At 43.3% G+C, this 22982-nt stretch overlaps 1 protein-coding gene across 9 annotated transcripts in view; it reads left to right on the top strand.

Moving 5' to 3' along the window:
- Positions 1-22982, top strand: part of CASK (calcium/calmodulin dependent serine protein kinase) — a 407811-nt gene that overhangs the window by 58976 nt on the left and 325853 nt on the right. Inside the window, exon 2 of one of the 9 annotated variants that reach the window (XM_039525869.1) lies at positions 1643-1810. The exons of the other annotated variants lie outside the window; for them this stretch is intronic. Within the exon in view, the coding sequence (XP_039381803.1) occupies positions 1806-1810 (5 nt within the window). The 5' untranslated portion in view covers positions 1643-1805. The remainder of the gene's footprint in view (positions 1-1642; positions 1811-22982) is intronic. 9 annotated transcript variants of the gene reach the window in all.

The following is a 22982-nucleotide window of genomic DNA, read 5'->3' as shown; positions in this document are numbered from 1 at the left end:
TGTCTTACAGAGCAGTGTGGCCCCAGTTTCTGCTTCATTCATCCATTGTGCCATGCAAAGAGCTACAAAAGACGAAATAACTTGTGTGAAAATTGACCTTTTTGTCACTTTAATTGACCTAAAATGTTAAAATATTATTCACGTGTCATACCTGACAGTTAGTAGTATTGAAAATTATCTACAAGTTGCATTTACTATAGTTACAGTTTTTACTGAAATTAGTCGTAGCTACTAATGGCTGAGGATTTTATTTTAGAAGCTCTTTCTATCAGAGAAATAAGGCAACTTTTCTACTTCAGAATTTTAGTTCCCTTAAATCCCTTCACACACATTACTAGGTTTTTTGTTTTTTTTTTAAATCAAGAATACTAGATTTCAGTGGGAAAATAGAAGCAATCAGTTTTTAACCACGTTACTGCTTGTATGGCAGCATGTGACAATTTGGGAAGCAATGACTGCTTTTCATTCCAGTTATCTATCTGTAGTGAGCATAGGAAATGTGAGACTCTGTTTTGAACCTGTTTTGATTAGGTGTGAATGGAAGTGGTTACAGCTCCTAGTTCTTTGCTTGCACTAGAAGCTATTATAGTCTGTTTCAACAGTACAAATATTTAATGCCTGGGAGATGATGAACTTCTGAAGACTGTTTACAAAGCATCTTATGTATAATCAGTTCTAAATTTAAGAAAGCACTGCATTTGCAAACTTAAATACATTATAGGTTTATAGAAATTACATTTTTTAATTGAGAACATATTTTGTTAATAGGGCATTCACTAACTTTAATTTTTTTAAATTGATTCAAAATTCTGACAGCTAATATTTGTGAGTTGCAAGTCATAAAGGCTCAAATCTAATTTGGAGTGAATGTAGAAAGTGTAGCTATAGTTTTTGTAATTGAGAGTACAAATGTAATTTGTGGGGTGCATCATTTTGTCCCTTGGAGAATATGCTGTTATATTGAATACATGTAAGCTTAACTTTTGCATTTGTCTCAGAACACCACAGAAGATTAATAAAATTCACTGTTCATATAAGTGGGTGCAGTCTCGTTGTCAGTGGAATTGCATCTACTTATACTAGCCTTAAATTCATCTGTTTGTGTTTAAGTGAGCCATGTTGGCTACACTTTTATATCTGAGATTCATTGCAATATAAATGTATACCATTGCCAATTATTGTACCATATATTAAAATGTAGTAGACTGAAACTGTGATAATATGTATTAAATGGGGTGAATGCATTTTAAGTCATGTATCATAGGGTATAATATATATGTTTACCAACCTACACCAGGGGTAGTGTAGGAAGAAATCCATTAAGGGTTTCTGGTGATTAGTTTGAGAGCTTGACTTTTTCCTCACTGCAATAATTTGAAGGACAAGTAACACACATTGATGCTACAGTGCTACCTAAGGTTTTATTATGCTAACATACCATACTTTAGTAGTACAGATTACTAGCAGAAGTAAATAGACATTACAGTTATCTAGTTACTTTGTTTTTAAATGGTAGTAAACAAAATAAAAAAGCTTTATTAGCAAGCTAATGTTCTGAAAAGCTGTCTTTATCCTGAATATATCAACATTTTATAGTATAGTATTTACTGTAACTTTAGCAGTTTCATTTCTTTTGTTTAAGGATCTCTAAAGCCAATGTTGTGGCCTGGACAGATGCTCCTAATGATTGACCAGAACATTTTCACTTAAATGGAAACAGAAATGAAATGTTTTCCCATCCAGTCACCAGTGAACAGTAATTCTTTAATGCAAAACAACAATACTACTGTTTGGTTACAAGCACAATGGTGTAAGTTAAAGACACAGTGACAACTTTAATGCTAAAGTTCCTTTTTTTTTCTTGTTTGTAACTGTAATTTTTAAATGACATTTTTGTATTCCTTATGGATCTACCAATCCAGTTTAAAAACGTAAAAGTGGTTATAACTACACAGCCAAACATCTAAAAATCATAGTGCACATGCTGTGAAAAGCTACCCAAATAGTTCTTCTTACATGCTGTACTTATTGTTGTGATCTGGCTGCAATCTTAGAATATAAGTGTACCTTTCGATGGCCCATGCATAATTACTCAAATACCAATCTAAAAGGCTCACACCACAAAATAAAATTGAAATGCTTTTTATTGGCATGCACTCAAGCAGCATGGAATTTTATATTGTTCCTTGTAACGTTACCTTGCTTATATTAAACATGAGCTAAATATTTGTTGAACAGATTTTCACCTGTAGACTATGCCAAAATGTTGCCCTGAATGTCTCTACTCCAAGAATGGACCAAACTGCATCCAGTCCTGCAAGAGTTCAAGAGATTATGAGATAATATAGAATGGACATGATGACCATAAGGAATATGTCCACAGATTTGAATGCTTTTATTTATGATTAAATGGCATCTAAAAATTAACTAGTTAATTACAGTGCAAAATCTGCAAGATGGATTATTTTGTCATGGCTGTGAAGGACTGTTTATTCTTCAGTGTTGAATAACCAAAGTCTAAATTTGATCTCAAGTCTGATTCATCTCTTGGGACTGAGCAAAGCCTTCCCAACATATCTGTGTCACTGACAGAGGTTCTTGGTGAACCGAAGGTAAGGGTACATTTACCCCATTTGTTTGGGTACTCTGTCTCTGTTATCAAGTAGACTATTTCGGATCTGGTCAGTTGTACCTCTTAAGTTCTGTAGATAGTGAAAAATCTTCACAAAGACAGATACTTGATTCTGTTTCCAAGACTCAACTATTGGGATTTCCCACTCTGTTCACTACTTGGAATAATTCTTTTAGTCTGTAGTTAACAGATACTGTTCTAATGGAAAAATAATTTCTTATTTTAACCTGTCATGGCATAGAAATTTGAATCCCACACAATTTAGAGCCTGTCTTCAATCAACAGGATTCTAGCCACTTGCCCTATTGCATTGTCTCAAGCTAATACCATGATACTGCATGGATGATGGGTTTGGGGCATGTAGACCCAGTGATACGATGGTTGTAAATAAACAAAAAGGCTGTAATGATCTACAGGCATTTGAGACACAGGGCCAGTATATGGACCGCATTTTCTGTCTGAGTTCCAAAACTCAGTGTCTATTAGTAGCCAAGAGTGGTCTGTTTAAACAGGCCCACAGCTACAGTGGGAGTGAGGATAGGTTCTCTGTGTGGTCTGTATGATGTTTTTGAAGTACAGATCTAACAATGACAGATGAGATCACCATACTCTATAACTTAGTCCTACACCAAAGATCAAATCCATTGTGTGTTCACTTAAGTGAAATGGAGCACAAACAAGTTGGGGGCAATCCAGTGGGGGATCATAAAATCCAAAGTCAAAGAACAAATCTGCATAAATATTAAATAGCACTGTGGATACAGTGTTACGAACTGTATCATAGGCTGGGGGTGGGTGGATGCAAAGTTGCTGTGCCGCTCAATCAGATTTGGCCTGGCCACCCTTCCATTATGAGAAAAGGATGGTCAGACCAAATATGAGTGGTGCCGTGACCCCATATGCCATGTTTTAATGTCACTCATATTTGAAGGGGGTGGGTATATAGGGGCTCATGGACCAGGGAGTCTGGCTAGTGGAGGTTGTGGTGCTGTGCTCCTAAGAGGAGAAGAGAAGGATCAGGTCAAGGTGGGAGGGGAACAAATCTATGCACCCCTCCTCCCCACCACTTTAAATGGTGCTCTGTACTCCCCGGAATGGTGCATTCATGCAAACTGTATTGATCAGTTTTTAGTTAAGTCATGCAGTCAGTTACAGTTCATAACTTTTTACCAAAGTAAATTTTAATATAATTATAGATTTAGGATTTGCATTAAATTCTACTTTTGTATTAAACACATCATCTGTGCTGATCACTTCTCTAGTGCTGGAACCGATAGGGTTATCATACAGGTATACAAATGTTTGACTGGGTTTTACCACATTAGTTTGTGGTTTATTTCTGGTTTTGCACTTAATTAGGTGAAATGCATTTTAACTGAGACACTTTAAAATAGAATATGTTTCAAGGTTTTCTCAGTCCAGTTAATGTTGATGTTTTCAGTATAAAACTTCTCTTAATGTGATTCACCTTAGTTTTACTAAAGATACTTCAAATATGTTCTATTAATAAACTAATGATTGATTAAGCTGCTTAAGATGTCAGAACTGCCCTATAATTGCATTTTCAGTACATACTCTGTTCAGATTCAGAACTGCTGGTTTTGAAGTTCATGTTACACGAAATTTAATGCTGCGCAGCATTAAATTTGTTTGTACTGACTTGTTTCTCTCCTGTTCTAAGAATTGTTAGCAGTAGTACACTGCTGATTTTGACATGGATTCACTAACATCATTTTAAACTGGGGAAAAGTGTGCATTGCCTTTGTTCGGTTTCCCAGTTTGTTGCTCTGATATTTGAAAACTTTAAAAGTTCTGTGCTACTTTTCTCCCTTTATTTAACTAGTTAGAAGATAAAGAATCTGACCTATAGTAATCAACTTCTTTCAGTGCCTTCTGAGAATTTGGGGGGCGGGGGAGGGAGAAGGCAAGGCAGATAGTTCTTTAAAATGAATGGTGATGTCTGGAGTGTCCACTTTACGGAAACATTTCATTTCTGGTCTTAAATTTCCATGACGCATTGTTTAAGTGAAGTCCCCTAACAATTGATGTTACAATGCGCTGTGGAAATTTCATTCCACTACTGCCGTATTTCTTACCAAAAATGCATCATCATTCACTTTGAGTGCAAAGCTACTGCTGCCAGATTTTAAAATGTCGTTATGTGCAGTTCTATCAAGGTTTCCTCAGGGGGATCTCCACAGATGGTTCTGTCAGGTTCTGACCACCTGCTCCATGGGAATTTACTTTATAAGTCTAATAGAGTGAGAGTACAAGCATGGTAGTGACCTTATTTTGTCAATTCTTTAATGCCAATAGTATGTTAATAGAAACAACTCTCATGTAACAACTCAGTTGTTCTCAATTTTACTGTAAAAGAAGAAAATCTAATACGTTAAATGGTCAAGTAGCATCAATTTCAGTAAATTCATGTCCCAGTAGTATAAATTAGAGAGAGAAAAAAAATGGAGATATTTTGCCCCAGATCCCAAGGTGGCCCCCTCAAGGATTGAACGCACGACCCTGGGTTTAGCAGGCCAATGCTCAAACCAATGAGCTATCCCTCACCTGTCAAAAGAGAATCCCTCTATTGCAATTTGCTAAGCTGTAGGTTCCTACAGAGTCAAAATGCTTAGTAACTTTATAGGCTAACTTATAAAGAAAGTTATGTTTTTATAAATTAACCTATAAATTAAGTTTAATTATAAGTTAAAAAATGGATTTAATGTAACAGCCTTAGGTATGGATGATAAGCACTTTCACAGATTCACAGACTTAAGGTCAGAAGGGACCATTATGGTCATCTAGTCTGACCTCCTGCGCAACGCAGGCCACAGAATCTCACCCACCCACTCTTGTAACAAACCCCTAACCTGTGTCTGAGTTATTGAAGTCCTTAAATCATGGTTCAAAGACCTCAAGGTGCAGAGAATCCTCCAGCAAGTGAGCCGTGCCCCATGCTGCAGAGGAAGGCGAAAAACCTCCTGGGCCTCTGCCAATCTTCCCTGGAGGAAAATTCCTTCCCGACCCCAAATATGGCGATCAGATAAACCCTGAACATGTGAAAGCCTACATTCTAGTATCAAATATCAGAGGGGTAGCCGTGTTAGTCTGGATCGGTAAAAGCAGCAAAGAATCCTGTAGTACCTTATAGACCAACAGATGTTTTGGAGCATGAGCTTTCATGGGTGAATACCCACTTTGTCGGATGCATGTATTTATTCACAAAATCTTCTATCCTATCTCCTTCAGTGTTTACATCTTTTAAGTGCTATTACGGGCACGGCCGGCCTCAAGTTAAGGCTTTTTTTTATGTAGTGCACAACAAGATACTTTGAAGGCAGTCTTGTCATTATTGATTTCCTATAGGAATATCATACAATAACTTTTTTCTTTTCATAGAATGTCAGGGTTGGAAGGGACCTCAGAAGGTCATCTAGTTCAACCCCCTGCTCAAAGGGAGACCAATCCCCAGACAGATTTTTGACCCGGATCCCTAAAATGGCCTCCTCAGGGACTGAACTCACAACCCTGGGTTTAGCCGGCCAGTGCTCAAACCACTGAGCTATCCCTTCCCCCGAAAGTAGTTTTTCACCCCAGATGGGACTTGAACCCACAGTCTTTGACTTAGAAAACCATTGCCTTATCTATTAGGCCACTGAGATAGGTTACACCTTATCCCATTAGTTACACCTTCTTTCATATATGACCATGATTCATATAATTTTTTAAAATATTACAGATTTTGAGGTTGAAGGTTGGGTCCACTCATTGTGCTGTTTAGGGAATATCAAAGCATATGTTCTTTCCAAGATGACGGTGTGACATTGCAATCCATATGATTTTGTGAAAATATGCTAATAAGCATGAATATAATATAACTGGAATATGCTTCATGCAAAAGGTCTCTTGTAAGGTATCATTACAAAAGCCTATAATCTACTGAGTGTGATCATTCTACTTGTACAAATGTATCATTCTTGTATCTGAAACTAGAACTATGAAATATAACTCTGAGGTCCTATTGCAATTATGCAAAGTGTGGGCCATTAATGGTGGTTTGGAATCTTGATAGCTCCCATCAACTAGGACAATTGGTGTAAATGGCTCTGTTTACTTGCAAGCCTTCCTGTGAGTCAGGCCAGGAAGAATGAAGGCTTTGTGGGGGGGTGATGTCTCACAGGACATGTGACCATGTCACCTGGTACTGGAATCCATCTTAAACCTGGTGTTTTTCCATTTAGAAGGAGGGGTGGGGACCCAGAGAGACAAAGGATTCCCACCTTGTGTCAAAGCTATATAAGGGGGGGGGAGGGTGGAACAGAACAAAGGAGGTGCCAGTCATGAGAAATCCCCTAGTTACCACCTGAGCTGGAACTCACAAGGACTGTACCAGGGGAAAGGGTTGGGCCCAGACTAGGAAGGAGCCCGGTCTGTGAAAGAAGCTTATTGGAACATCTCTGAGGGTGAGATTTTATTTGTAATCAGTTTCTTAATGTATTAGGCTTAGACTTGTGTGTTTTGTTTGATTTTGCTTGGTAACTTGCTTTGTTCTGTCTGTTATCACTTGAAACCACTTAAATCCTACTTTTATACTTAATAAAATCACTTTTGCTTATTAATTAACACAGAGTAAGTGATTAATATGTGGGGAAACTAACAGCACTGCATGTCTCTCTATCAGTGTTATAGAGGGTGGACAATTTATGAGTTTACCCTGTATAACCTTTATAGGGAGTAAAACAGATTTATTTGGGATTTGGATCCCATTGGGAGCTGGGTATCTGGGTGCTAGAGACAGGAGCACTTGCTAAACTATTTTCAGTTAAGTTTGCAGCTTTGGGGCGCATGGTTCAGAGCCTGGGTCTGTGTTGGAGCAGACTGGCGTGTCTGACTTAACAAAACAGGGTTCTGGAGGCCCAAACTGGCAGAGAAAATGGGCTCAGAGGTGGTCTCAGGACATCAAGTGACAGTCCCAAAGGGGTCTCGGCGACCCAACCTGTCACAGAGGACATGTATTGACATTTGTAGTTTGATTTAATGTGATTTACTTTCGTTGTGCCTTTTTTGATAACTCGACTACTAATGTACTATGTTGGTTTTAAATATGGTGTCTATTACAATATAAATGAAAATATCTTAAATCTCAGATTAAAGAAATTCTACACCAAAAGAGCTGGAGTCAGTTTCCAGGAATGCTGTAGATTTCCTGCATGAGTTTGGCACGTCATTATATACATCTGTGCATCAATTTTTCCTTTTGTAAAAGGGGAATAAACAGTACAAAGGAGTGCTTTGAAGGTACAAAATATTTATTTGTAATGAAAATATAATGGATTCTATGAGTGCTAACCTTTGTTCCAAATATAATTCTTGTGAGGGGTACCTTGTTTATAAATTATTGGAAATGCCTGTGTATTGCTTGCTTTTGGGCTTACATTTGTAAATGCTTATCTGCAGCTTATACTTTTGATATCCCCTTCCAGAACTTTGCCTTCTGATGATTGCACTATTGTAGCTCATTAGACCAAAGAATTTTTGCGGATGAAACTAGTTTAATTTACATAGTGGAAATGCATATTTGGATTACTTGCTATAGAACTCCCATAAGTCAGTTGATCATCACTAAACTCTAAATGTCATTGCATGTTGTTTTCCGGGCATCATCTTGTAAGAAGATTAAAGGCAGAACTCCAGCCTGGTATCAATGTGTTAAACAATTGCTGCAAGAGCTACTGGATTATTTTTGTAGAAATCAGAAATATACGTTCTGGACTTTTGCTTGATATATGAGACCTTTGTATTGGTGCCATAAACTGACTCTGACTTGCAGTTTGGTTATGGCAGGATTTTGCTTTCTATATTATATACTGTGACAAAGTTCCTCCTCTACCTTGGTGGGTCCTGCGCTTATTGGCGGATTTGCTCACCTCAGTGATCTTCCTCTCTGGTGGAACCCACAGTCTGGGTCAGCTCCTCCTGTGTCTGATCAGGAGTTGGGAGCTTTTGGGGGAACCCAGGCCCGCCCTCTACTCTGGGTTCCAGCCCAGGGCCCTGTGGATTGCAGCTGTCTATAGTGCCTCCTGTAGCAGCTGCATGACAGCTACAATTCCCTGAGCTACTTCCCCATGGCCTCCTCCAAACACCTTCTGTATCCTCACCACAGGACCTTCCTCCTGGTGTCTGATAATGCTTGTACTCCTCAGTCCTCCAGCAGCACACCCTCTCACTCTCAGCGCCTCTTGCTCCCAGCTCCTCACATGTGTACCTCACTGACTAACTGGGAGGTGCTTAACTAGTTCCAGCCAGCCCTTGTTTGGTTTCAGATGTCCCAATCAATGTAGCTATATCCACTGCCTTCTAGAAGGATCTTAATTGGCCCCAGGTGTCTTTATTAACCTGGAGCAACTGCCATTTGGTTACCATGGTACCAGGGATTTGTTTAGCCTGGGGCTAACATACCTGTTCCTCACTACTTTACTGTAGCCATCTGGCCTTGCCCCATCACAATATGTAGAATCATGCAGGTTCATAAGCAGAATTTTTTTTTTTTGCTGTATTTGTCATAATCTGCTTTTTAGACATGTACCAAGCAGAGCTTTGTATTTCTCTAACTTAACTTTTTGTTTTATTTGCTTCATAAAGTTTTCAGTAAAATATGCCATACTACATTATATATATTTACATGATGAACAAAAAGGAACTTTTATATTAACACATATTAAACATCAGTGACTAACTTTTTTGGAGAAAAGGAAGTCTTTTAAAAGAACACCGAACACTACTTATTACCTGCTCTGTTAAGCTGTGTGAACCCATAGGCTGCCTTTGTACCCTTTAAAGAAACAAAGGGCACAGGCCCAATTTTAAAATATACTTTGCTGATCACCTTCTTAATTTATGTAAGGTTCTTATGTAAATTGTAATGATCTATATGTAGCGCCCCTCTCCACCTGATTACCTCCTTTACTGGCAATCTACTTACAGGTTCTGATGGACAGGTCTGGGTTCTTTTGGATCCCGCCACCCACTCAGTAGGGTGAATCTTTTCCTTCCTGGCAGAGTCACCAGGGCAGCACTTATTTGCCAGATAGTTGGAGACTTCCAAGAAATAACACAACACATAAAAATATATTCAACACAACAATTCTATTAAACAGGCAACAATACAACATAACAGAAACACTATTTTGTGTCTGGATGTAACAAATGCAAAACTAGTGTCCTGGCTGGGGCCCTTGATGACCTATACAATTCTCTGCAGAGGTGTAGCAGTGTGGCTGACTGGGGTTCAGTTAGCCCAAAAGACCCACAAGTGGGAGGAGGTGGTGAATCCCTCCACAGGTGTAATATGGCTTGAGGACACAGTTCAGGGAGTAGAGGTTCCCAAAACAAATTCTCTGACTAACTAACTAAAGACAAGGCACAAATGATCTTCAGGGTTGAGGATGATCCTCCTCAGGCAGGAATCAGCCCTGGACTAGCAGCGCTGACCATGTGGGGACTGGTCTCACCAGAGGCAAACCCAGCCTGGCTGGGGAAATTTCTCAGCAAACATAACAATTGGGAATCATCCATGAGGAAGGAAAACCCAGCTGGGGAATCTGGTGTCAGGTCCCTAGAGGCCAGTTCTCAGGGGGAACCCTGCTTGCAGGCCTGGGACTCACCAGCTCCCCTCAAAGCCTGTTTGGCCTTTGCCCTCTCCCTCCTCCAAAAAAAATTCTCCCTCTCCTCCTCTCCTCCCTGGGTGGCGCATCTCCACTCCCTATTGGTTGCTGGGCAGACTCTGAGGTTGCCTTGGCTCCTCCTCCCTGAGCTGCCAGCAGACAGACCTCCAGGAATCTCCTTGGGGGTTACATATATAAATATACCAATTTTTCATTTTCAGAGTTGTCACGGAATCCCAGCTTCCCGCTTGGAGTTGTTGGGCTTCAGGAGACAAGTATTATATGTTGTCTTTTCTTCCTGAATCTGTAACATTACTTTTAAACAATTACATCTTTTGGTTTTGATAGCAAATTGAGCAAAATCTCTCAGGCATTGACACAAGACCTAAAATTAAGTGTCCTGTTTAATCTGTTCCACAAATCTGACATCAGGAATCATAACATTCAAAAACCAGTGGGAGAACACTTCAACCTCTCTAACCACTCAGTGACAGACTTGAAGGTGGCAATTTTGCAACAAAAAAACTTCAAAAACAGACTCCAAAGAGAAACTGCTGAACTCGAATTAATATGCAAACTAGATACAATTAACTGTGGCCTAAACAGAGACTGGGAATGGTTGGGTCATTACACTAATTGAATCTATTTCCCTATGTTAAGTTCTCCTCACACCTTCTATGGGCCATCTTAATTATCACTTCAAAAAGTTTTTTTTCCTCCTGCTGATGATAGCTCATCTCAATTGATTAGACTCTTCCTGTTGGTATGCATACTTCCACCTTTTCATGTTCTCTGTATGTATAAATATCTCCTGTCTCTGTGTTCCATTCTATGCATCCAAAGAAGTGAGCTGCAGCTCATGAAAGCTCATGCTAAAATAAATTTGTTAGTCTTTAAGATGCCACAAGTACTCCTGTTCTTTTTGCAGATACAGACTAACACGGCTGCTACTCTGAAACCTGTTTAAAAACAATGTCTTGAGCACAATTGATGATCCTGATTAGATTGATACTCTAAAATAATGGGTTTTCAGTCTGTTTTTTTTAAAAAGAGGTTTTACTGGCTTGTACAAAATGCAGGTTCAACTGCATGCTTTATTTACATGTGCAGTAACTGAGTACATTTTCAGACTGTTTTTTTCCACATCGAAGATTGTGTAGAAGCGTAAATGAAAACTCACTTATGCAGTCTCAGTAACTGCAGCTAACTTTTGATAATTAGGCCTTAATAGCTCTTGCTTGTAGATGTAGGTCTGCTTCCTTTCAACCATCTAAGTATTTATACTACATCTGTCACCATGGTATCTGAGTACCGTATATACTTGTTCATAAGCCGAAGTTTTTAGTAAAAAAGGGAAGCACCAGAGAAGGGGGTTGGCTTATGAACGGGTATAGAGAGGGAGAGGTGGGACACAGTCCCTCCTGCCCAACAGAGGGAGCAAGGAGAGGCAGCACAGCCAGAAGGGAAGAGGCGGGGCCAGAGTGTCTCCGCTTTTGGCCATGCTGCTCCCCCCAACCTCCGAAGCAGCTGTAGCTCCGGGGTGGTCAGGCTGCAGCTGTGCCGCTCGGTCCCATGCCCCAGAGCAGGCTGTGGCCATGCCGCCAGAGCACGCTGCGGCTGTGCCACCCGGCCCAGCCCGCTGAACATGCTGCGGCTGCGCCGCCTGGTCTGGCCCACCAAGCCTGCTGGAGCAGCTCCAGCCAGGTCAGAGACATCCTCCACTGGCCCTCCACAGATAAGGTGGGAAGGGATGGGATGGGAAGAGTGTGGGGGTCCTGAAGGGATGGTATGGGGAGAGTGTGGGATCCCCAGGCTAGGGTCATGTGGAGTGTGGTTACAGGGGTTACTCCCCTGACTCCCAGCTCCCCTCCCCCCCCCCCACTCCCCCAAATTTCCCCACCAGTAAGCAGCTGGTGTGCCGGGACGCTTTGTTTATTTAGGTTTACCTCTGCACCTGTGGACGCTCGAGGTAAACAAACCATCTTGCCCCACCAGCGGCTTATCCTGATGGCCCGGGAGCCAAAGTTTGCTAACTCCTGAATTATAGGGTCGACTTGTGAACAGGTTATGAAAATTTTCCATTACTACTTATCCATCTTGGTGGGGGTTGGCTTATATACAAACCGGCTTATGATCGAGTATATACGGTACTTGTAAATTGTAACATGTATCTTAAGGATTTTTTGTTTTACTTCCTCTCTCTCATCCTCTAGATAGTATTTTCGTTAAGGTGAGAACACTAAGGTGAAGCAAGTTCTTCATTTTTTGTACTGAAAATGAATGAGGTTCATGATCTTTCTGGCTTATTGAGGAAGAGTGATATGTTTCCCAGTAAGCCATGTTGCTGGCAAAGTTGGGTGCTGCACTCTGAACCTGTCGGAGTTTTTTTGGAGTCACTTTCATTCCATGGCATAACACATAACTAGAAGCTAGAGGTCACACATGCACGGATTGCAGTAGCTAGATCTTTGAGAGGAAAGAATGCAATCTCAGCTGAAGATGAGACAATAGCAAGAAATGTCTTCTAACATCCTTTGTGTCCAGGAGTAGTGAGAACTCCAGCCCTTAGGTTTGAGGAAGACAATATATTTAAGATGAAGTATAAGCCTCTATGGGTATGTCTATACTACGAAATTAGGTTGATTTAATAGAAGTCGATTTTTTTAGAAATCGATTTGATACAGTTGATTGTGTGTGTCCTCACTAAGCTCATTACGTTGGCAGAGTGCGTCCACAGTACTGAGGCTAGCGTTGACTTTCGGAGCGTTGCACTGTGGTAGCTATCCCAGTCCCCGCAGTCTCCACCACCGATTGGAATTCTGGGTTGAGCTCCCAATGCCTTATGGGGCAAAAACATTGTCGCGGGTGGTTCTGGGTACATGTCATCAGGCCCCTCCTCCCTCAATCCCTCCGTGAAAACAACGGCAAAATGTTTCTTGCCTTTTTTCCTGGGTTACCCGTGCAGATGACATACCACGGCAAGCATGGATCCCGCTCAGCTCACTGTCACCGTATGTCTCCTGGGTGCTGCTAGCAGACACGGTACTGCAGTGCTACACAGCAGCATCCCCTTGCCTTGCCTTGCCTTGCAGACAGCAGACTGTACAATACGATTGCTAGCCATCATTGTCGTTGTCCCGTGGGTGCCCCTGGCCGGCCTCGGTGAGGTCGGTCGGGGGCACCTAGACAAAAATGGGAATGACTCCAGGTCATTCTCTTTAAGTTTCGTCTAATGGAGATTTAGTCCTGCCTGGAATATCATGCCAGCTAGAGGCTTTTGCTTCAGGCTGCTCTCCCAGTCGGCAGCACCATGCGGTCGCACCTACCCCAGCCTACCCCTTGCTCCCATGGCTCATGAAGCCTGGACAGTAGTAAGGAGCAGTTCAACTATAGACTGAGCAAGTGCATAATGGTGGTTGAATGTGCCTTTTGGATGTTTAAAAGCTCGCTGGCGCAGTTTACTGACTCAGACCTCAGCGAAACCAATATTCCCATTGTTGTTACTGCTTGCTGTGCGCTCCACAATACCTGTGAGAGTAAGGGGGAAACGTTTATGGTGGAGTGGGAGGTTGAGGCAAATCGCCTGGCTGCTGGTTTTGCGCAGCCAGACACCAGGGCAGTTCGAAGAGCACAGCAGGACGCACTGTGCATCAGAGAAGCTTTGAAAACCAGTTTCATGACTGGCCAGGCTACGGTGTGAAAGTTCTGTTTGTTTCTCCTTGATGAAAACCTGCTCCCTTGGTTCACTCTACTTCCCTGAAAGCCAACCACCGTCCCCTCCCCCCTTTGATCTCTGCTTGCAGAGGCAATAAAGTCATTGTTGTTTCAAATTCATGCATTCTTTATTAATTTGTCACACAAATGGGGGGATAACTGCCAAGGTAGCCTGGGAGGGGTGTAGGGGAGGAGGGAAGCACAGGGGTGGGATAGTTGTAGAGGCACCCCCTAGAATGGCATGCAGATCATCATTTCTGTGGGCTGTCTGGTGCTCTGACACGGAGCAGCCGTTTGCCTCTGGTTCTTTGGTAGGCTTCACGCGGCACTGCTGCGGGTCCCTATTATAACCTCTGTCCTTCATGCCCTTGGAGATTTTTTCAAATATTCCAGCATTTCGTCTTTTGGAACAGAGTTTGGATAGCACAGATTCATCTCCTTATACAGTGATCAGATGCAGTACCTCCCGTTCGGTCCATGCTGGAACTCTTCTGTGATTCTGGGACTCCATGGTCACCTGTGCTGATCAGCTCGCTATGCTGGCCAAACAGGAAATGGAAATTCAAAAGTTTGCGGGGCTTTTGCTGTGTACCTGTCCAGTGCATCTGAGTTGAGAGCGCTGTCCAGAGCGGTCACAATGGAGCACTCTGGGATAGCTCCCGGAGGCCAATACCGTCAAATTGCGTCCACACTACCCCAAATTCTACCCAGCAGGGTCAATTTCAGCGTTAATCCCCTCGTTGAGGAGGAGTACAGAAATCGATTTTAAGAGCTCTTTAAGTTGACAAAAATGGCTTCGTCGTTTGGACAGGTGCAGGGTTAAATCGATCCAACGCTGCTAAATTTGACCTAAACTCGTAGTGTAGACCAGGGCTATTAGTTGAGATTATTGTGAGGTTCTCTCTCCTGTCTGTCAGGAAATGCTGGATAATTAAAATAAACCTAAAAATTGTAATTCAATGGAAGTAGAAGTGCAGGGCCAAGTTAAATACTGTTCCTACTCTGTGTGAGGAGAAAAGGAGCACTTCCCATTGCTTTCCAAGGATACTACCTACTACCTCAAGTATCAGTAGTGAGTGACTCTGGAGGGAAAGTCACTAATTTTGAGCTTTTGAGACTGGAGAGAAAGAAAGTGGGGATAGTAGGTGAAAACAGGCTTTTGAGGTTTCTGTGTATGCCCTATATTGGATCCTGGGAATCATTTCAGTCTGCTTGAGATGAAGAAAACAAATGAGGAATCAAGGGCAAATTTGCACTGGAATACATTTCACTATTTTCTGACATTTGAAATGGGTTTTTGTCCAACTGCAGATTCATCTGATCAGAAAGGAAAAAGCCAGCTGAGAATTAATAAAAAATGAGACGCAAAAGCAAAAAAAGGAGAAAAGAGAACTCAGCCAATACTAAAGTATAGGGGTTGGCGACCTTTCAGAAGTGGTGTGCCGAGTCTTCATTTATTCACTCTAATTTAAGGTTTCGCTTGCCAGTCATACATTTTAATGTTTTTAAAGGTCTTTTTCTATAAGTCTATAATACATAACTAAACTATTGTTGTATGGAAAGTAAATAAGGTTTTTAAAACATTTAAGAAGCTTCATTTAAAATTAAATTAAAATGCAGAGCCCCTGGACTGGTGGCCAGGACCCGGGCAGTGTGAGTACCACTGAAAATCAGCTTGCGTGCCGCCTTCGGCACCCGTGCCATAGGTTGCCTACCCCTGCTATAGTACATGTCTTAGGGCATATCTACACAGACATTTAGCTCAGGGCAAGCAGGGGTGTGAATGCAAACTGTTTCTATGGGACTCTGCTGAAATTCATTTACAGTTTTGTTAGTTTGTTTTCATCTAGTTCCATTTCAAAGTGGACTAGATCAGAGCAAACTAACAAGCTGTTCGTGTGCTGCACCTTGCTGACATACATAGAAAGTTGGTCTGCAGCATGGGGTAGATTCACACCCGAGCTTGCTGCAAGCTAAATGATCATGTAAACAAGCCCTCCATGGACAGCAACAGGGTCTGTATGTAAGAATATTTAAGAGCTTTTGGAACAAAGTTAACTCTGTTTAAGCCTACAAGATAAAATCTATGTCAACAAGAAAAGCAAGTGACAAAATAAATAAGCATTTTAAGCAAACTTGTTATAGCACATATTAGTAAATAGGGAGCAAGTCTGCTTTGTGAAAATATTAGTTATTTGTGGAGAAGTGGCGATATCCAGAGACCTGTCCAGCTTATTTGTCACCAGCACTTTATTCAGAACCAAAGGACAGTGATAAAGCAATTATAGGAAATTCAGTCTCATGTTACTATCAGTGCCTTTCTATTGCCACCTGCTGGATAATACTTTGATATAGAAAGATTCTACTTCTGTCTGTGTATTTTCTTAGTAAGATGCCTAGTCCGTAATAGAATAATTTTTCAGGTAATGTCTGTATATTAGCAAGGCTTTCTAATTCCTAATGGTGTCTGTCTTGGGGGTGGGAGGAATAACAACAGTTTTGCGGTGTTTCATTGCAATGAGCCCTGCCATTTTACTGGGGTTTGTTGAAAGGTTATAAAACATTTCAAAATTCACTGATCTGAGGCAAGTGAAAATGCATAGCCTCTCCTTTGAGAATAGATGTATGAAAAATTCTACAGTATTTTCTACATATTCTGTCCCCAAAGCATTGTAAATCCTTGTCCTTTTGCAGTGCAGGTTTTGTCTTTATAAACTGAAGTAATCAAACTTCCTTATATTAAAATACATTGTGTATAAAAAGTGAAAGTATCTGAGGTGAGTTGTTCAGCCAGCGAAAATTTTCTGATGACACATTTTTCTGCCAGAAAATGCCGAGTTGTCAAAATTGAAACAGTTCGTGGGAAACCTTGGATGGCAATGAAGTAGATTTCCAGAAGAAACCTGTCTGGTTTCCTGCTTGCTTGCTTTCCCCAAGCTCTTAGACTTCTCTTCAGCAGACTGGGCTACCCATCAGAGCTTTGTGGATCTGTGACAGTAGCAGGCTACTGGGGAGCTTGGGAATTGGGGGTAATAAAAAACATGAAATCCATCATATAACTTGTTGCTCAAATCCCATTTTTTTGGTAGACATACATTGCCATTAAACTCTTTCTGTAAAAGTAGTTACTCGCTAAACATTTTAGGTCTTTTAATAGAATAGCGGTAAATGTGTATAAAGGAAGTAGAAGAGAGCATTGTCTGAGTTACCTCTGATGTCAAAATTCCACCATTCGAAAATGTTCTTCTGCTGTGACAGGAAGGGAGAAAACCCAGTTTTCTGCAGATAACTAGCCACAAGATATATCCTACTTGCCACCAGTGAGTACGTGATTTAAGTTAGGTAGGAGGAGATGATTTAAACCTCTTAGCAGTTTCAATCATTAATTGAGTTTGGAAAGGTAAAACAGAGACGAAGGGCAGGTCTGCACTACATCGGCACAGCTGCACCACTGTCACGCTTTAATGAAAATGCTCTAAGCCAATGTGGGAGAGTTCTCTCATCCAGCATAGTTAATCCTTCTCCCCAAGAGGTGCTACCTATGTTGATGGGAGAAGCTCTCCCATCGATGTGGCGCTGTCTATACAGGGCGCTAGGTTGGTATGACTACGTCACTAAGGGGTATGGGTTTTTCACACCTGTGAGCATCGTAGTTATACCAATATAGGTTTCTAATGTAGACCAGACCAAAGTTTCAGCATTAATGTCCCATTAAGATAAATCGAGAGAGGTTACACATTGCTTGAAGACCAATCCTGCCCCCATCTTCTGTGGCTGTGGAGGAGCCTACTGTAGTGGATCCAATGGGTAGGGTAGGGCAGGATCTTAGGGCATCATTCAGGGGATGCATATCTGCAGTCTAAGCTATGCAGGAGTAGTAGATGTACTACTACACAGGTTTTCTCTACATTTTATTTGCCTCCTTTCTTCCTCCCTAATGTAGATTACCCACTGTCACTTGTGTTCACACCAGTTCTTCGGCTGAAATAGCCACCGTGGAGCTGCTCTGCTTCCGCTGACTAGAAGGAAGGACGATTCTTTCATGTTTCCTTTCTCCTCCCTTCACAAACTCCAGAATTTCTTGGGCCAGGATTTGGGCCTTAAGCAGCTCACTGCTTTCGACTATTAGTCTGTTTGCACATTTAGAAAGAGAATACTCCGCTGGTTTTCATTTTAATCATATTTTGAAATGTCTTTGCATATGTAAGTGCTAGTAACTTTTTTACATGACAGCTTAACCTCTGCAGAAACTGAGTGGGCTTATCCCAATTCTTCAGGAAAAGAGCCCTATTCTACATTGGCATGTGTCTGAATGAGTTGTACCAAGGATGGGCATAGTTTACTAGGCAGTTTAAAATCTATTCTCTCTCCTGTATTGATTTGTGACATTCCAGCTGTTTAAGTTTGTGCCCTCCATGATTTTAATGCTTTACAAATCGCCTGTCATAAACAAGTGAAAAATGAATGCTGTTGGGAGCATGGGAGGCTGCTACTTTTGTGTCAAGGAAGAGAGACATAATGGCAACATCATTAGCCAGATTTTAGTCTGTAGGTGTAAAATAGTCTATGTTCACAGTTTATTGAGCTACAGATCACTGTTATAGTGCTAATTGTTAAGAATGAAATATGAAGGTAAGAATTACCCAGAGCTCTGTTTATTATGACTGTCAAATTGCTTTTCAAGGAGCCAAGAGGTGGCACTACATTGATGTGCTATTCTTACAGCTATTTATGGAAACAGTAAAGAAGCGTTTAAAAGGTTTTGATATTGTTTGTTTATTTTTACTGATTTTCACATTTTTAGTCTGTTTTCAGTCACTAAAAATACATAAGGAACTGGGTAATTAGTTGCATCCAAATCTTAAGCAAAGACAATTTTATCTTTGGTAGTAGAGCAGACCTTATAAAAAAGCAGAAGTGATATTCCACATAATTAAAAACTTAATTTCATTGTCCGTTGACCCACATGGTTGTCCTACGTCGACTCGCCTGATGCTCCAGGTAAGGTTATAAGAGGCTGCGTGGGGTGATGCACTCTCAGTTCATTCTTACTGCATGGTTGGAGTTGGAATCCTCTCTTCGCGTGCTTGTAGTCTCTATAAGAATGACAGTCCATTTGTGTATAATTAGTTCTGCGTCTTTCTTCTTAGTCCTGTAAATAGTGTAGATATAGTAACCCCGTACGGGGCCACCCTAAGTTCCAGGGTTTAAAAACTGCATATTGTACCCTCGCTCTTTCTCTGTGAGTGACAAGCACGCTCATTGTCTCTACTGCCTGTGTGAGGTACCCATTGCAGCATGTTGCGACATCTGCAAGTCCTTTCTGTCGAGGACCTGTGAATCCCACCTCCTGCACCTCCACCAGTTCCTTATGAAGGGGAGGAGCTGATCCTGGACTGTTGGTTTCGGTGGTGCACCGCGTTTCACTGGCAGTGAGCACTCTATCCTCTACCTCCCACCCAGATCCGCTGGCACTGCCGAGACACAAGAAGGAGGGCCACAAGTGCTCCCACGAACACCGTAGCTGCGACACATCGCATTCCCTCCCTGAGCTTGGCTCAGTTGGGTAAGGACCATGCTGTGCCACCTCCTAAGGGAGTGGGTGAGGCTAAGTGGAAGAGTGATGCACCAGCACCGCTGTTCACTGCGACAGTCGAGCATCTGAACAGTCCGCCAGCATGTGCCTCTCAGCCACAGCAGGATTTCCTGAGCTCTGCTCTGAGTACCGCCCCCGTCGGTTCTGTGGCCAGCGGGATGTGCCCTGGATACTGGGATGGACAGAACTGCGGGTCTCCACCGCCCACCTTGACCTGCTGTACCCACCCTTCCTACTTCTCTTGGCTCCCTGGCCTCCTACATCGGAAAATCTGCCAATCCTCCTCAGCCGAGACTTCTCTGCTGGTTGTGGCACCGCCTGCACCGATGGCTCCGCCACTTCTGGAGGGCCTCTTCCAACTCAGAGGGTTTCTCAGTGGAAGAGCTATAGTTTGGACTTCTGAGCATGTCCACTTCACCAGACGAGCTACATTCTGATCCTGCCAGGGTGATACTAATATCCTTGGGGCCCACAGAGGTACCACCAAGCCCCAGCCTCTTAGCAGCAATGGCCTGCGTGGAACCCATTATCACCAGCTGTACCCACCGTCGGCAGCCTGACACCATCTTATCCCAGCCCCTCCACCGGAACCTATCTTCTCAGACCTGGAAGAGGCCCCTGAGCTAGACCCAGCACCTCTGGTACCACCGGTCCCGATGATAGCTTCCTCCTTTCTGGACGAGGTCCTGATCCTCTTGTCTCCTGATGACCCCTACCAGTACCAGGAGTTCCTGGTGGCCCTTGACTTGGGCATCCTTTTAGAGGAGGCCCATGACCTACCTCACCAGCTGATAGACATTCTGTTGTCTCTGGGACTGGCGCGTGTTGCTCTGCCTATTGATGAGGCCATCACGCAACCCACCTGAGCAGTGTGGCATACACCGTCGTCCTGTGCCCTTGTGCCTGAGAGGGTGGAATATAGATACTTCGTGCCAGCTAAGGAGGCAACTTTCTGTTTTCCCACCCTCTCCTCTCCTCTCCCCTCCCCAGCCTTGCTGGTAGTGCATGCATCCACGTACTCCTCTACTTCCACTCCTCCAGATAAGGTGGTGAAGCATCTGGACCTCATGGTCCGCAAACTATACTCTTCCGCAGTTCCGCATGTCGAACTACCAAGCTTTGCTGGTGAAGTATGATTTTAATAATTATACCAAGCTGGCAGAGGTCTTGGAGGACATCCCACAAAACTAACATCAGTGGTTCCAAGATCCTGCAGGAGGAAGGCTGCCTGATGGCCAAGGTTGGCCTCCAAGCCCCAGTGGATGTGGTGGATACATCCTCCTGCTCCCTGGCCATGGGAGTGGTGATGAGGCGGGAAGCGTGGCTCCAATTATCCGATTTTCCCAGGGAGGTCCAGTCCAACCACCAGGACCCTCCCCTTTGACAAGGAAAAGTTGTTGTCCACTCCCTAAGACTCAAACCTGGGCCCACCCCCTTCATCGGCAAGGGCTTCTACTTCCTGTAATTTCTTATCACAAAGAAGGGCGGGGGCCTCTGCCCTATCCTCAATCTCCGCTTACTCAATACCTTCATCACGCATCATTCCTTCCTTCCCTGAGGGGGTGCAGTTCTCAGCCCTTGACAAGAAAGACGCATACTTTCATATCGACAGTCACCTGTCCCATTGCAAATTCTAACATTTCCATGTTGGGGACAACTACTATTAATTCAGGGTTCTTCTCTAGGCCCTTAGGGTCTTCACCAAGGTCTTTGCAGTCAGAGCAGCCCACCTTCGCTGGCTGGGACACTTGTGTTCCCTTACCTGAACGATTGACTGCTGATGGTGCTGTCCCTTGCTGAGACAATGACAACCATTGCAGTCCTCTTTCTTCTCGCCTTGCTGGGCGTCTGTGTCAGTGAGGAGACAGCCATGCTCCTGATACAAACGATCCACTTCATTGGAGCGCATCTGGAGACTGTTCCGGTGCGAACCTTCCTCCTGGCAGACCGCTTTGCTGCGTTCACAACTCTCGTGATGACCCTCCACTGCAACCCACACATGATGGTACGCTGTTATTTCTGCTTCCTCAACCACATGGTGACCTGCAACTCTGTGATGCCGCATGCTTACTTCCATATGCGCTGCCTACAGCTATGGCTCCTCTCAGTTTGCAGGTCCCACATTGCCCACCTGGACTCATTCTTGACTGTCCTGAGTTGGGTCTGTGCCTCCCTCACCTGGTGGACTGATCCTATCAAGGTGCTCCGAGGCACCCGGTTCACCATCCCCACAATCACCCTTACCTTGGACGCCACTCTGGTGGGGCTGTCCCGCGCAGAGGAAGCGCACTTCCAGGGAAGTGCGCATGCACATGAATATGCTGGAGCTGCACGTGGTCAACCTGACTTGCCACATGTTCCTGACTCTGCTTCACGATCAACATGCTCAGATCCTCTCTGACACCACCACCACAGTGGCATACATAAATAGACAGGATGGCAGCAGATCCCAGTCACTCTTCACAGAGGCCATCTTCTCTGGAAATGGTGTATCCGCCACAACATTGTACTCCACTCAGTATACCTTTTGGGGGCATAGAACTCCCGGTGGATGCACCCAGCTGGACCTGATACCTCAGCCACAAGAGGGAACTCCACAGCCTCACTGTCTGCTCCCTCTGCTGTGCCTGGGGCACCTCTCATTGGGACTACTTTGCCATTAAAGTGTCCTATCCTTGGGCGTCTGCACGGCACCGGCATTCTACTTGGGCAGGACCTGCGCATTCTATACCTCCCCATGTCTCTTTGTGGCCATTGCAGATGGTCAATGGGGCAGGCCCTCTCCTCGCAGCGCATAGCCAAATGGATTTCTAAGTGCATTATGGAATGCTGTTGCACACCAACGCCACACGGCCTGACAGGATTATGGCCCACTCCACTAGGGTGCATGCAACCACTTCCGCAGATGTGGCAGACATCTCTGGGACGAGATCTGCTGTGCAGCGACCTGGCACTCCATCCACACTTTCACAGCACACTGTGCCATCAACCAGTGGGCAGCTGCAGCTCTGACTGTGGGCCAAGCCATCCTGCAGCAGGCCTTGCCTATTGCGTCCTGGCACCCGCCGCCGAGCTGATTACTACCCTGTACTCATCCATGTTTGGAATACATCAAAGAAGAGGAGGAGGTTAATCGAAGAACTGGAAGTTCTTTGAGATGTGTGGTCCCTATTTGTATTCCAGTACCTGCCCACCATCCCCTCTGCTGTGGATTCTCTATATACAGCGGTAAGAGGGAGACTGAGGGTGTGTCACCCCTCATGGCCTTTTATAACCTTGCCTGGAGCATCTGGTGACGTAGGATGACCATGCGGGTCAACAGATACTGCTGCTGAAAACTTCCATCTCCGGCGCATGGCACGCACGCTTGCATTTG

The sequence above is a fragment of the Mauremys reevesii genome, linkage group 1 (assembly GCF_016161935.1).
Source record: "Mauremys reevesii isolate NIE-2019 linkage group 1, ASM1616193v1, whole genome shotgun sequence".
Lineage (NCBI taxonomy): Eukaryota > Metazoa > Chordata > Testudines > Geoemydidae > Mauremys > Mauremys reevesii.
The sequence above is the reverse complement of the archived record's forward strand: the minus strand, read 5'-3'. Positions and strand labels throughout refer to the sequence as shown.